Here is a 16,312-nt window from a genome sequence, read left to right on the forward strand (position 1 = left end):
TACAAAAAAAAAAAAAAAGGATTTTAATCCCTGAGGTGCCAGTTAAAATGGACAAGGTTACCACTGGAACACGATTTTAAAAATTAGCCTTAAATAATAAGCATGGACCATACTTGCTGGATCAGAATCACCTCCATAGCATGAAGTCATTAAGAAAATTGCATTTGCTGGGTTAGTTCACCCTGCTATTCCCAGCACTCAAGGCTATGGTAAGTTTTCCTTTTGTAAAGGAATAACTCATAGCAATGAAGTCTGAAGAAACTTCTGAGATCCTCAGAAATCAAGAGAAACCACATCTCTGTTTCTCTAGTCTCCATCCACATTGTTGGAGAGGGTTTTGCAGCACCATTCCAAGACCTGAAAAGGATGATGAACCAAGATGGGTTTTATACTTCTCCATATTTAGTTTAAAAGGAGAAGTCAGTCCTCCTGGCTAAAATGGGTATGCCCTGCTTTGTCTCGGCCCCAGGTAACATCAGCAGAATGGGGTCTTGCTCTTAGGACCCTCCCCGACCCTCTCCCCAAGCAGACTGTTTCCCTAGCAGCCAGGCTCTGCGGTTCGGTTCTGTTTGCTCCTGCCCTAGTAGTAGCGGTTGAGGCTCCGGGTGCCGGGCACCTCCGGCTGGCCATTCATCCAGATCTCCCGGATGATGCGCTCGCGCTCCTCCAGCCGCTGGGCGCGCTCCAGCTCCTCCGCCGAGGTGAAGACGTTCTTGTTCAAAGTCCTCTCGAAGCGCCGGTGTCTCCGAACAGAGATGTCAGACGCTGTGTCTGAGCTGCCATCCTCGCTGTCACTGCTGTCGCTACTGCTCGCTCTGTCCTGTAGGAACTTCTTCCGGGGACGCCGCCGGCAGTCTGTGTGGCAAGAGATCCTTATCACCAAGGCAGCCAGAGTGAGGACCAGCCCAATGCACACGCCAGACACAAAGTACAGAGCTGCCCGCTCAGGATTTTCTGGAGGAGGAGGAAGAAGAGAGCATTTGAGAGATGGCAAGTCCACAGGCAGAGGGCGGGACTGGGGTGACTCCAACCCTATCACCCCTCACCAGACCCCAGAGTTGGATTGCTATAGGCTGCTATAGGCACCGCCTTCCTAAGTGACCGGGTGCTTGAAATAGTCATAATGTAATTGCTAGCAAAGGTGAAAAAGAACTTAGCACTGACAATAAGCAAGTAACATTTGCTTACAAGATGTATTTGCCACTGTAACCTAGAACAGAGAAATCTTTGCTTCTGAATTTGGCTCTGCACCACCTTGAATGGCCTTTTGTCACAGGTCATCTAGCCATTAAGATGAACCCCACCTCTTGGTATTCACACTTATGCAATCTCCCCTTTGGGGGGCTGGACCCTTTGTCCTGGACTTAGTGACTTCTAATAAATTGAGTATGACAAAAATGGCTGGTCATTCTAAGATGAGATCATTTTAAGACCAACTTCCAGCTGATTTATGTTCTCCCTGGTTTATTTTCACCCACTTATTCTGACAAAGCTAGTTGCCACATTGTGAGCCGCTCTCCAGAGGCTCGCATTATAAAGCACTAAGGGTGGCATCTAGCTAACTGCTTTGAAAGTAATGAATCTTGCCAACAGCCACTGGAGTGAGCTTGGCAGTGAATCTCCCCTGATGGAGCCTTGAGGTGACCACAGTCCTGGCCTTGCCACAGCATTGTGAGAGACCTCGAACCAGAGTACCCAGCTAAAGCAGACTGATTCCTACCCCCCGGAAACTGAGAGATCATAAACATGCATTGTTTTGAGCCACTGAGTTTTGAGGTTGCTACTTGCATTATTTAACTTATAGTGCTGGACTTTTACACATGTTCTTTCTCCCCTAAATATTGCCCAAACCAGTACTCTGTAGGAGAAGGTGGGGCAGGTTCACTGGCTGCACTGGTTCTGTAGCTCTTCTGGAAGGCTGTTTGCCTAGGACCAGATTGTGAGTCTCCTTCTAGGTGCTGGTGTGTGTAATTGGATCCTATCACTCCCATAGAAGCATTTTGTCCCTGGATGGATTTTCAATTACAAAAGTTGTTTAAAAAGGCACAAAAAGTGGATATGCCTTACATCATCATGTCACCAATGTCAAACCCCCCCCCCCCATCACAACCACATCTGTGCCCTGTATCAAGAAGGTCAGCAGTGGCCTAGGTATCCCTGGGCCTGCCTCGTGATATGCGCTTTATTCCATAGGTAGTCAAGGAATGTTCTACTGTGATTTGTGGGTAGCAAATAAGTCAGAATTGCCCATGAGTAGCCAGCTATATCTTCACCCCTGTGTTCACAGCAGCATTAATTTACAATAACCAAGACATGGAAAATAACCTAGGGGTCCATCAACAGATGAATATGAAAAAATATAATAACACACACACACACACACTTGTATGTATGAGCCATAAAAAAAGGAAATCCTGCCATATGCAGCAATGTGGATGACCCTTAAGGGCATCATGCTAAGTGAAATAAGTCAGAGAAATTAAAAAAACTGTGATTTCACTTATGTGGAACCAAAACCATCAAGCTCATAAAACAGAGTGGTATGGTGGTTGCCAACAGCCTGGGTAGAAGAAATGTGGAGATGTTAGCCAAAGGGCACAAACTTTTAGTTATAAGATCAGTAAGTTCTGGGGATATAATGTATAACAGGGTGACTATAGTTAACAATATTGAGTTGTGCATTTGAACCCTGCTGTGAGAATAGAGATTCAATGTTCTCACCTTAACAATAACAAAATGCTAGTTATGTGAGATTAATGAATATATTAATAAATCTTATTGTGGTAAACATTTCACATTATGTGTAGCAAACCAGTACATTGTATACCTTAAACTTATACAATGTTCAACTTCAATTGTATGTCAATAATGCTGGATAAAAAGTAGAAACAGGGGCCTCCCTGGTGGCGCAGCGGGTTAAAGCACAGCACAAAGAAGCTTAAACCACTTCAACATGAGTTTGACTCCTGCCTGCCCCGGAGGAGATCCACATGGCGTGGCAGACCTCTCCTGACCCGCCCGCTGCTCCCCTCAGCTGTGTACTTTGTCGATCTGCCTGTTCTGCTCCCCACTCTGTCCCTGGTGAATCCTCTCACCCTCCGCATCTCTGGCCTGTACTCCAGTTCTGTACGAATAAATAAATAAATCTTTAAAAAAAAAAAAAAGTGGAAACAACCCAAATGTCCATTAAATGACAGGGAAAATGTTGTTAATACATACAATGGAATATTATTAAGCTGGAGAAAGAAGGAAATCCTATCATCTGTGACAACGTGGACAACTCTTAAAAACAGAGTAGAGTGGTGGTTACCAAGGGCCAGAGTGTCGGGTAAATAATAATTCAAGATACTAATGTCAACAGTGAGGTGGTGAATGCCTCTAATGGCCATGTAATGCACCCTTTTCCAAGTCAGTTTCAAATTCTTGGTTTTCAACAAAACAAAGGACCTTCTCACGTTGTCAGTTGGTAGAACATCAAACACAATATTTGATGACAGACCTCTCTGAGTTGGGGCATAGAATGCCAGTTTAATTTACAGACATGAATGGCTTTATTGTAACAAAACTCCTTTTGTTGGACATCTATATATTCATGCTAGTGAAGTTTCTCCACACTCATATTTATAAAAATGAAAACTTGGGATAGAATATTCACCGAATCAGGCTTCACTCTTGCAACAAGTGACATTTATCATAGGAAAAAAAAAAATCATTGTATGGGATGGAGCTCTTATACCTCTTAAAGAGATGCATTTCCTATAAATTTTAATTTTTATGTTTAAAAACTGTTCCTGGTACCTGTTCCAACCCATCTCCTTTTAAACAGCTTTCTGTTTCTCTGTCTCCTTTTCTGTCTAAGGTGCCACTCGTTTTACCATTATCTGTGCCCAAAATCAAGATCACCTTGACTCACTCTTTAAGTGCTCCACTGCACGAATAACTTCTTCTCAGTCACTCTTGTATCTCTTGTGGCCCCTCATTCTCTACTTTTCCACACCTGGGTCATCCCTATAGTTTCCTAACTTGACTATCAGATTCTAGTCTTCCCTCCTCCAAATGTCGGCCTTCCTGACCCTGTGTCCATGCTTTCATCTAGGCGGACACATCAGCCCGATTTGTCTTGGCAGCTTCGTCTCAGCTGCCTCTTTTAAGCAAAGTTAACTCTGCTAAGCACTCAGCTGAACTGTGTAAAGGTTAGTACTAGCAGAAAGGAATATCCCAGTTCCCAGCAGAGGGATATTCAATAAATGATAGTCTTTCTTATTTGTTAGCTTCTTTCCTTCCTTCCCTCTCTCTACCCATCTGCCTATCCATTTTTCCTCCCTCTGTGTCTCTCCCTTCTCTCTTTTCCTCCTTTCCTCCTCCCATCTGCCCTGCCTTCTGAGCATGTGTCTGCCTTCACCCCACCTGTTACACAGATTAACTCTGAAGGTGGTTTCTGATCTGAATCTTGAAAACCGCTGATTAACTAGTCCACTCTGTACTGCTACCCAGGTGAGAAAACATCCTCTCTTATCTGCTACAGTCTGAGAAAGGGATTCCTGGGGAAGCCCAGTAAAAGTAAAGATGGCAAAGGGAGTTTACTGGGCCTTGCTGGATCCTGAACAGAGACTCACAGCTGATTTTTACAACTGAGATAATCTGTGAAGTTTCTCATCATTCTACAAACATCAAAACTGAAGCTCTGGCCCTCTCTGATGGCACAACAAGTTAGGACGCAGCACTGCAAGCTGGCGGCAACCGCTTCAGTGCGAGTCCTGGGCCCTGGAGGTGACCCACATGGCGCGGCAAACCTCTCCTGGCCCGCCCGCTGCTCCGTTCAGCAGTGTGCTTTGTCCATCTTCCTGTTCTGTTTCCCACTCTGTCTTTGGTGAAGCCTCTCACCATCCACACCCCTCTGGCCAGTACCCCAGTTCTGTATGAATGAATAAGTAAATCTTAAAAAAACAAAAAAGAGAGAGATTAAAAAATGAAGCTCTATCATAGCTGTTTTTATTGTTGCTGCTCCAGGTCACTTCCTCTTGGCCAATGATCCACCCTAGTCTTGACCAGAGCCATACAGCTGTTAATTATTCCAGGAAGTGGAGTGGGAAGGGCTATTGTCGGTTGTTTTCCTTTAATAAATAAAAATAAATGTATTGCTGTATCTGGCTTCCTGCAGGGTCATTGTTTTCACGGGCAGGAAAGGGCCCTATGTGGAGGGCCAGGACTGATTTCATTTGCACCTTCAGAGGTCAGATCATGCCCCATGGGCTGCAGGAGAGAACAGCAATGCCAGTGAGGGCCGGATCCATGGCCATCAGGAAAGCGTAACCTTCCTCTGTCTAGGCCTCATTGGTCCCAAAGTTTGCAAATCTTTAGTGGAATGGGGCGAGTTTTTACAACGGTCTATAAATAATATGGGGGGGGGGACTTACATGGAGTCAGAGTATTCAGTGTGATCTCTTTTCTGATTTTATTGTTTAAAGATTATTGATTTATGTATACAAGAGCTGGGTGTAGGCCAGAGGTGAGGGTTAGGGTGAGAGAATTCACCAGAGATAGAGTGGGAACCAGAACAAATGGACTGATTGAAACATACTGTTGAGGGGAGAAGTGGGGCCAGAAAGGTGAGGTCTGTTACGCCATGTGGGTCACCTCCCTGGCCAGAGATTGAACTCATGCTGCAGTGGCCGCTGACAGCTTGACAGCACTGAGAGTTAATCCATTGTACCACCAGGGAGGCCCCTTCTCTGAATTCTTAAGGATGTCTCTTTATGGGATTCTGCCTTCAACCCCCATGGGAAAGCGAAGTGATACCCTGATATCACTTTGTGCTCTCTGAGAGGCAGAAGGAAGTTTTCTCCATCTCCTTCCACCCCTGCCTTGTTTTTCCTGAGGAAGGAGCTATATTGGACAACTACAGGGGTCTGGGGCTGGCACTTGTGTGTGTTCCTCTGCTTTCTCCTCTCATCTTCTCTCTTCCTCTGTCCACCCTCCCAGGCAGTAAGCACCCCAAAAGCAGACTTCAGCTACCACTGCCCTACCCATCATCCTGAACTACCCTGCTCATTTTTCACCTGAAGTGGAAAAGACCTTCTGACCTGTAGCTCCGGAACTCCAAGGGAGCAAGGCGGGAGGCCTGGGATGTCTCTAGTCTGGTTCAATCACCACTGAAGTTGGTACTATTATTTTGAATGCTTTTCTGGCTCATTGTGTGATAAGTCCCTCCAATCTAGGCAGTACTTTGTGTAGCTGTGTAGTAATTGGCTATATAGCCATTACCTTCCCCACATGACTGAGAAATTTGAGTGCAGAACCCATTTCCAGCACAGTGCTTCACTTATGGTAGATAGCTCCCAATTACTTAGTGACTTAAATCATGAATATACAACTTCTAAAATCTTAATTTATATGTGTATATTTGTGTGTGTGTGTCTGTGTTTGCAGGTGCCTGTGAGCTGACCACTCATGGGCAACTCTGACCTATCTGCTACCCACAAATTACAGCAGAACATTCCTTGAATACCTATGGAATATAGCACATATCACGAGGTAGGCCCAGGGACATCTAGGTCACTGCTGACCTAGTTACTGACTAGCTCCATGGCGGTCTTGGGATAACTCTGCCGGAGATAACATCTTACATGTGGTCACATGTCGCCTTCCCTTTCCGTTGTAAAGCTTAGTCCGTCATTCCTATCCTACTCTCTGGATCCTACTCCTCATACCATTTCACATGATCAGCATTTACTGTCTGGTGTGATCTCAATAAATGGCACAAGGACTTGTGCTCAAGCAGCAGAGTCTTGCCTTGAAAGCCTGCTCCAGACTGCTGTCTTTATGGGATGCTGTCCCTGTCGCAACATGCATTTGCCTATGTACATGTTGTGCATGTACACATATCAAGTCCTCACTTAATACCACTGACCCGTTTCACTGGAAACCGCCACTTTAAACCAAAAGATGTTTAACAAAAGTAGCTCCTTGAATAAACACCATTCCATTCAACCTCAGCTAGGGCTGGTTTTATTCTCACTATTGCAACAAAGCAACAGTGAATAACATGTTATTCAAGCACCTCTCTGTCTGTGCATGTGTCTAATAACATTAGAAAACTAGGGAATGGGAAAACTATATAAACTCATCACCTCACAACCTGAATTTGTATAACTACACACTAATGCAGTAAGATTTTTCTCATTTATTTATACATATTCCTATTTATTCAGTTCTAGTCACAGCATATATGCACCCTACATATTTTTCTCTGGATACATTTTAAGACTTTGAGAGCAACAAATTTTCAGGTTCACAACAAATTTAAGAGAAAGAGGTTTCCCACCTACCCACACAATTTGCAACACCCGTGGTCTCCCTCATTATCAGCATCCTCCACCAGTGTGGTACCTTTGTTAGAATTGGTGGACCTAGCTGTCATATCATAATCCTCCAAAGTCCACAGTTTACATTTGGGGTCACTCCTGGTGTATATTCTATGAGTTTGACCAAATGCACAATGACGTGTCATCATTAAATGATGTATCAGCTACAGTGACTTCAGTGCCCTAAAATTCCTCTATGCTTTGCTTGGTCATCTTGCCCCATCGACATACATTCCGTCCATGCTACAACATCTTTCTGTATTGCTGCACACGTCAGTCAGTCTCACCTAAGCAGGCTACACAGTTACAGCTGTCTGTAAATGTACCTAGCAAGTTACAAAACAAAACAAAATTTTCTTCCTTTGGATATGGATGTTGTTGCATTTTTTTTTAATTAAAATGATGCAAAGAATAATTGTGCTCTTAAAATGTTCCTTATTTGTTTCACTTACTATCTTATAAGGGACACTCAATAAAGGAAAGTTATATAAAAGGGGATACTTATTTTTATACCTCTTGATATACATTTCCTGATGACTTTTCAGAAATGGTACCTTAATTCTTCCTATCAGCAACTGTGTATGAAAGTGCCACTTTCACCAAACTCCCCAGGAGGAGATATTTCAACTGTTATTTACTTTTCAAAATGTATAAATAAAAAAAAATAGTTTTAGTTTTATAGTTACTACCGCAAAAATTTACTGTGAATCTACAGTATCTTATTGGCTGGAGACTTACAGGTTCTTGGCCCTCTCTGAATTTCAATTACAAAGTGGGAATAATAATAACCAAAACTACAGTACTTTGTCAAAAATTTGTCATGATCAGTTGAGTAACAGGGAGTCAGACTGACTACCATTGAGACCTCCTCCCTTGTGCCAGGCACAAAAAACAGTGATTCAAATCTGACTCAGTAATACACCATCCACACTGCTGTACTTGCAGCTAAATATTCAAAAAAGAATATTGGTTAAAAGAGAAAAGAAAAACTCAAAACTTCTGCATTGAAAAAAATTACTGTAAGCAAAGTCAAAAAGAAATATCAAATTAGAGAAAATATTTATAATAAATAACAGTGACAAAGGGCTAGTCTAGAAAGAGCATTAAGAAAATGGCAGTCAACCAATCAAAATGAACATAAAACAGGAACGACTCACAGATAAGGAAATACAAATGACTATAAAATATATGGCAAGATGTTCAATTAAAGCAGAGACTGACACACAGTGGCTCCAAGCTAGATCCGACCATCACCTGTTCTGTTACTGGCACAAAGTCCTGCCCATTCATTCATGTTTTGTCTGTCTGTTTTAATGCTACTTAAGCAGCTAAAAATACTGCCTTTTGTTTGTTTGTTTTTTTAAAGATTTATTAACTTATGCATACAGAACCGGGGTACAGACCAGAGGTGCAGGGGCTGTGAGAGGATTCACCAGAGACAGAGCAGGGAGCAGAACAGGCAGTTCGACGAAGTACACTGCTGAGGGGAGCAGCGGGCAGGTCAGGAGAGGTCTGCCACGCAATGTGGGTCACCTCCAGCGCCAGGGATCAAACTCGCACTGAAGTGACTGCGGCCAGCTTGCAGTGCTGAGTCCTAACCCACTGTGTCACAGGGAGAGCCCATTATCTGCCTTTTACAGAAAAGGTTTGATGACCTGTGAGCCAGACAAACAAAGTAAATGACATTTAGATGTTAGTTTTCCTCTATCAGATTGCCAAAAACCCAGTGGTTTGAAAATTCTGTTGTCTTCTTACACATTTATAAAGAGTAAGCCAGTAATAAATAAAATAAATTGAAAAAACCTTTAGTATTGCTTTATCCTAATTAATTTTTTGATGTTGGTCCAAAAATTACACTGTGGGAAATTTTTTCTACAAATATATTTGCATGTCCTAGTTATTTATTTTGACTCAGGTGCTCTGTTTGTCAAGACATGAGCCACCCCCTCTGGCCATCAATAGACTGGTTAAACAGCAGTTCATCTACACAGTGGACAGTAGGTCACTTAAAAGCAAGGAAGCTTCCTACATGCTGATGGGACCTGTCTTCACAACATACTCTCCAGTGAAAAAAATCAAAATATAATAAAGTATTGGGATATGCTTGCTCCTGTGTGTAGGAGGAGAGCAAGAGAAAGTATGTTCATATTCTCTTACCTTTGTACAAAAAACTCTGGAAGGATGCAGGGAGCCTCGTAATAGGTCCAACTTGGGACGTGGACATAAGGGGCAGGTCTAGAGTAAGACTTCTCACTATGTGCCTTTTTATATTGTTTGCTCATTGAACTGTGTTTATTCACTGATTTGCTGAACATCTAATGGATGCCAGAAACCATTCTGGATACTGAGGGCATAGCAGTCAACAAAAGAAACAAAATCTCTGTGCTCATATGCTAAAAAATTAAATGAGAGTTTATATTCTAAAAAAATAAATGAGACAAATAAATAAAATATGTAGAATATCAGATGGTGATAAAGAAAAGAGGAAGGTGAATATGAAGTGTTGAAGGTGTGCTGGTTGGGATAAGGGAGACTGAGTGACCAGAGCATTTCAGGGAAAAATCAAAAGGAAATAGAAGCATAAGCCTAGAATATATATTATCAATTCAAAACATTACATTAAAAAGAGCAATCATCCCATTTAAGCTTTCCAATAACCCTGTTAGAAGTTACTAATAAGGTTATTATTAATGAGATTATTCTTCTCATTATAACTTGTTTTGATCCCAAGGGATTGTTTGCAAGAAGTTGAAGCAAGAAACGTTAACTCTTCCAAACCAAGTGCAGAGATAAACCAGGATGGTTCTTAAGTGAATGGGGGTTCTGAAGACTGGGAGGGAATATCAATCCAGGACTGAAGAGAAGAATTCTTGAGAAGGAAATGACTGCAAAAAAAGCAGAGCTATTAAGAAAAACTGGTGAGGGCTTGGCCAGGGCAGGCTTGAGGAAGTCAAGGACAGACACTAACAGCACTGGCAGACACATAAGAAACTGCAGACTGAAGAACCTTGGGCATCCCAACTTCTCTCTCTCTTGCATGCCTCTGTTCTAGAATGTGTTCTCTCAGCCTCAGCAGTACTGGGGCTGCTAATTGTTATGGGGCATTTCCTGTACATTATAGTCTGTTTATCTGCCCACTAGATGCCAGTAGAAGTCCCCACCTCAGTTTTGAAAATCAAAAATGTCTCCAGACATTGCCAGAAATCCCCGTGTAGAAACAAAATTACCTCTGGTTATGAACCACTGGTGTGATTAGAAGGCTAAGATTTTCATCTCAGCTAGCACTGGCCATATAACACAATTTTGGCCATGAAATAGCAGACAAAATCTGCTGGCAACTTCCTTTTTCTGTTTTTTTTTTAAAATAAGGGCAAGAGCAACATAGCCTCCCTGCAGTCATAGATAACAAGAATAAAGAGAATCACAGAATGCTGGAGCCCGTATCTCACTATCTACCAACAAACGTTTTGTTATGTGTGTAATGTAATAGCTTTTTGTTTAGACCACTAAATGGAGGTTTCCTAATATTTGGAGCTAAAAATAATCTGAACTATTAAATCATACAAAAGTATTTGGATATGATCCCAAAGATAATGGGGATCCACTAAAAGGTTCTAAAAAGTAAAAAGAATTGCATCATCACACCTATATTCTAGAAACACCATTTCTCTACAAAGCAAACCACAAAGCAAGATTGGAGGCAGGTAGACCACTGGGAAATGCTGTCATGACAATACAGATGAAAACTTGATGGAACTTGGACCAATTCAAGACAGTGGGGTAAAGTGGAGGCGATACTGTCAGGGAGTGGAGAGGTTACAGTCAGTGAGGAAAATGTGTATGTGGTGTTGATAATGTCCTAGGAGTTGTAAATAAGAAGCATATTTAACAAGAATGGCAATAGTCTATTCTAGGCTAGGCAGAATTTGAAATGCTTAGGGGAATGCAAATGGTAAAAGGTACTTACATAGTACCAGAAGTAAGAAAGCAGTATGGTAGTAGTCATTTTAAAACATATATATATGACAGAAAATTTGAAATTTTAATAAAGTTATATATTACAAAGGTAAATTCAACAAAGTATAGAATATTTAAAATGAGATCAGTAAAAGAAAACTACATACACATAAGAAAATGCCTACAGAAATGGGGTGCAGATGTTATGTGGTAAGAGCCCTCATTCACTTAACAGCATATTCTAAATATCTTTTCTATTTTGATATTTACCCATTTTCTGATTTTTTTTTACTATTGAAAATAGTTCTGAGATAATTGTTCTCATATTAATTTTTTTTTGCCCATATCCCCTAATATTTCCTTAGAATAAATTCCAAGATGCAGAGTTGCTGGCTCAGTAGTGTATGTATTTTTTAAGGCTTTTTACACATGTTCCTAAATTATTCTCTAAAGAGGCTGTAGCAGTTTACAATCCCGTCAGCACTATGGTAAGTACTACTCTCCCAACACTTTCTCTAAAACTGAATTTATGTACTCAGTCAAGTTCTTGAGAATTTTATGAAATAAAAATGTTAGCTTCGTTGTTTTCAGTCTGCATTTGTTGTGTTGCTATAATATGAGGACTTATATTTTAACCAGCTATCTGTATTTTTTTCCCCCAAACTGCTGATTCTTGCCCTCTGCCCACTTTCTTTGGGGACACATCCTTTATTGATTAGTAAGAGTTCTTTATATGTTAAAATTTTAACCCTTCTACATTAGTGCTGCATTTTTTGCCTCTTAGCCTGCATTTGTCACTTAATTTTAGGACATTTTGATAAAGTGGTACTTCAAATAATTGGAATGGTCAAGGTTTGCCCTGGCTATTGTGAAGAATGGGAACAAGATGTATCTGAAAGGAAACAGAGAACTGAAGCAGTATTTGAAAGGTTCCACTGAGGTTGGCTTCCAGGAATTTCTAGAGGCTTCAATCTATAAAACTGTAGCAGTGTAGACAGGAGAAAAGGGAGGAAAGCAGGGTTTGCCTGGAGTTAGGAGTTTGCCTAACCATAAGCTGGACAAAAAAATAAGGGTGCTATGTTTATTAACAACTATGTTGCTGAAATGATGGGCCACAAGGACAGGATGAGAAACAACCAAGACGCTGGGAGTGAAGGGGAGAAGTCAGGGACTCCGACATGTAGTGGAAGAACAGACTCAGCTGGGAGAACAAGAGGGAGCTGCAAGATTAGGACATGTCCTACAATTTTCTTCTGTCATTCTTCTCATCATTGCTTCTGATTCTTTTTTTTTTTCCTCTCTCTCTTTTTAAAATAGAATTATTTGTATGTTATTCTTCATGTTTTAAAGTTTCCTTATCTTTTTCCTTTATAGTCAAATTGTGTTCCCATCACACTCAGAATCAATTTTCCATCATCAAGTCTATTTACTAGATCAAATACATTTTATTTCAGCCATTCTACCTTCCATAGCCTTGCCTTCTTTTTTATTTCAGACGTGCAGTTTTAAAAGCACCATTGTGTTCCTGTATCCCAAGTAATATTTAACTCCAAAAAATGGGGTGGGAAGGAGAAAGATTGGAAGGGAGAAAAAAAAGAGGGCCATGTACCCTTTCAGCCTTAACAAGATCACAAGACACCTGGTAAACATCAGACCAATCAATGAGTTACCATGTTCAGTGGCCATAACGCAGGGTCACGCCGGCCGAAATGCAAGACTGCCAGGACCTCCTGTGCCAAGCAGGGTTCCAAAGTCCAGTACCCTGTTTGCTCTCACCTGAGATATTTCCATCTGACAGCTATTTTGCAAGTGTCCTTGGAAACTCCAGACCCTACCTACTATCTCCCCAATACTTCATTTTAGGGGTGTCTTCAGTATCGAGTAGAGGGGATCACTGTTCAATGGCTTGAGAACATGCTAATAGCTTCTAACATCTCTTTCCAGCCCCAGTGCCTTTTCGCCCAAGTACACACTTGAAGAGAATAAAATTGAGATTTACATGGGTCCCCACGGAAGAAGGCCTCAGGCCCCAGGCTTCATGAGGGAGACGAGCTAATGATGACGGAGACTGCTGATGTGAGAAGGGAGAACTCCGCACATGAGGCTGCAGACTCCATGGCTCATCTTGCCAGCCACAGAGGAGCCAGCCAGGTGAGCCCTGAGAAGTCCTCTTTTCTAAAATCAGGCTGCACGTCATCCAAGATCCTCTCACAAAAAGAAGGCATGACCTTCCTTTTGTCTCAATCTTCGTTCAGAATTGCCATTGTAAACAGAAATGTCAGTTTTTACATTTTGAACCCTGTCAACCCTGGCTAGACAACTAGAGAGTAGAACCAGTCCTTGCCCAGAGGAAATCTAATCAGAACCTCGGTCCCTTTCTTTTTAATTCAATACCCAAGATATTGGGAAACAAAGCAAAATATCAAAAACTCACTCATACAGCAGAAAATGAGTTTGATCATTCAAATAACTAAACATTTTCATGAATTTTAAAATGGATTCTTTTATGGGAACACCATCTGTTATCAAGAAACGGTCTTGAGGGGAAAGATAGACATCCTCATAAAAGAGTACAACTTTACACCAAGGAAGGAGCAAAAGTTAGACTCCCACATACCTTCATGTCTCCATGTCTCCCAGAAGGTTTTCTAACACTTCACACTGTACCCCCACCAACACAGACCCCCGCCCCACACCCCAAACACACACACACATACACACACACAGGATGGGAGAGGGAGGGAGAGAGGAAAAAGCCAGTCTGAGTAGGACTGAGAATAACTGCAAAGAAATACCAGGTTGAGGATACTCCAGAGCTGCCCCCCCCACCATTAAAGTTAAAAGCATAAAAAGACAGACTGACAGATACCAGCTAACCCCAGGCTACCCCATTCATTCATTGTTGCCGAAAGGAAACCAAACATTTTTCAGCAAGATAAAGCTCTTAGAACCCCTCATTTGCCAAATTAGCCAATGTCCAGCTTAACTCTCAAGCCAGAAGGCCTTTCATCTGAAAGCACAGCAGGCGACCCCCTGTGCTGTGACTATCCAGTATTTTCCTCCTGACCACCCTATTCCCAGCACCAAGCCTCCGCTGGGGCCCCGCCAAGAGGGGACAACTACCTGAGACAAAGGAGTAGGCCGCGAGGAGGTTGCTGAGCAGAGCCATCTCCGTGTGCTCGACTGTCACCAGCTCCAGGCTGCGGCTAAAGGGCGGCCTTGATGTGGCATCCAGAGGCAGCCTCAGAGATGCTTCGGTGGGATCAAGGTGGCCACCCTCCCTCTCTTCTCTTCTGTTTGGGAACACAAAGTGAGTGATGAAGACACATTCTGCCTTCCCAAGGACGTATTCCAGGCAGCCGAGCTCAGCCAGCCTACGCACCCAGGCACCGCAGAGGCCTGGGGTCTCGTCCTCTGCTCCAGCTTGCTTCTTGGTTTTCAAAAAGCAGAAACTCCTTACATCTCTTTTTTCTGGGCTTTCTCCTTTCTCTCCCCAATCTCTTCGCAGCTTCCCAGTTTCACTTGTCCCTCACCTTTCTGTGTCCTTATTATCGTCTTCCCCTGAGTTTGCCTTTAAGGCACAGCCCATGATCATTTCAAAAACCGAGTTTTAAGCCAGGTCTGGGCTCTGCTAGCCCCTACTCCAACCACCCCTATGTACTTTGACCAGTTTGTCCCCCATAGGTCACCAAATGTGTGTCCTTAGCAATGGGTCAGAGCTGGCTCCTCCAAAACTGCCAAAGTAGTTCCAGTTCTCAAATACTCATAAAGGCCAGAGAGCTTCAGCTTGCTCCCTGCCTCAGCACTATGACTCCACTTGTGACCATGATGGGCAGCACACACGACCACAGGCAGCCTCTGGCAGAGCAGTCACCCTCAGCCCCAGAAGTTGGGATCCCGGTGTCTGAGACTTGGCCTCTGACTAGGGAAGCACATCTTTCCGCCAACTGCTGCTACAAATCAGATGCAGAATTATCTTCATCAATTCATTTAATGGAGCCCTCATGCAGAACTGAGGATGGAAGGAAAGAAAAGTGGCTAGAACCGGCTGATTCCTATTCACTGTTGCTTTAGCTGAGGCAGGGAACTGAGTTGCAGGATGTCAAGAGATACCAAGCTTGGGAAAGTTGGAGAAGCAGGAGGCTTTGGTCCTTGGAGGAGGAACTGGTCCTGGGGAGGGTCACTGACATCAGTGTCGTGGACCACCTACAGAAGGCCTGGAGGCGTCCTTCTACTGAAGCCAGGGAGGGGTCACAACAAAATAGGCTCAGTGAGGACCAAAACAAGGCTAGATAAATCAAGGCACAGGCAAGACAAAATAAAGACACAGTCCCAGGAGTAGTCAGCAGACCCACAAGTGTCACGATGAGTGTGGGTGTCAGCTGGCTCTGAGGAGGGCTTGAGCTATTGCTGAGGGACCCAGTGCCTCTGGACCAGGGCACAGGGCCCCTGTGCAACAGTCCTTTGAGTTCCTGGAAGGTGAGTCGCTGGAAGCACCACTTTGAAGTCAGAGACTATTCTGCAAATCTGAGGATTTGGGGACCCAAGAAGAAAGAGGCTGCTCAAAAATGAGTATGTAAGAGGATAAGGCTATTTCAGATCCACTCCCTCCAACCCACCCCCACCTCTGTCATAGTGCAGGTCTCATCATTTCTGGGAGTCTCCTACATGCTTCTCCTGCCCATACTTTTTTGTACTCAAACTAGCATCCATTCTTACCAAGAGGATCATTTTTATAAGTACAAATATGATCCTCTACAGTTCAACCCTTGAACTAATCCTCATTAAACTTCTTAACACATATACAACTTCCACAATATCTGGCCCTCCCTTTACTCCTAACCCATAAGAAATGAGAAAGATACCATAAGAAAGATCTGGAGCCTAGATGCACAGAGCCACAGTCTGCATAATGCTTTAACAACACCAATTACTTTTGGTACCCTATATATATGAGGCTCTTTTATCTTCTCATGCTTTCACTCTTGCTT

The 16,312-nt window shown here is 42.8% G+C and overlaps 1 protein-coding gene across 1 annotated transcript; it reads right to left on the bottom strand.

Moving 5' to 3' along the window:
- Positions 1-580: 580 nt before the first annotated feature.
- On the bottom strand, positions 581-14,910 carry EVA1A (eva-1 homolog A (C. elegans)). Its single transcript, XM_004691369.1, has 3 exons — positions 14,855-14,910; positions 14,445-14,614; positions 581-954 (listed from the first exon to the last, which is right to left on the bottom strand). Exons 1-3 carry the CDS (start codon positions 14,908-14,910, stop codon positions 581-583), a joined length of 600 nt encoding a protein of 199 aa, XP_004691426.1.
- Positions 14,911-16,312: the final 1,402 nt, after the last annotated feature.

The sequence above is a fragment of the Condylura cristata genome, unplaced genomic scaffold (assembly GCF_000260355.1).
Source record: "Condylura cristata isolate star-nosed mole 26May11 unplaced genomic scaffold, ConCri1.0 scaffold00031, whole genome shotgun sequence".
Taxonomy (NCBI): domain Eukaryota; kingdom Metazoa; phylum Chordata; class Mammalia; order Eulipotyphla; family Talpidae; genus Condylura; species Condylura cristata.

Bases quoted from the DNA above. Each gene is read 5' to 3' on its own strand.
- EVA1A (XM_004691369.1), bottom strand. From the start codon at position 14,910: ATGGGCTGTGCCTTAAAGGCAAACTCAGGGGAAGACGATAATAAGGAC. The intron at 14,615-14,854 runs GTGAGGGACAAG...GTTCCCAAACAG, and splicing joins GATAATAAGGACACAGAAAG to AAGAGAAGAGAGGGAGGGTG. The intron at 955-14,444 runs GTAGTTGTCCCC...CTCCTCCTCCAG, and splicing joins GGCCTACTCCTTTGTCTCAG to AAAATCCTGAGCGGGCAGCT.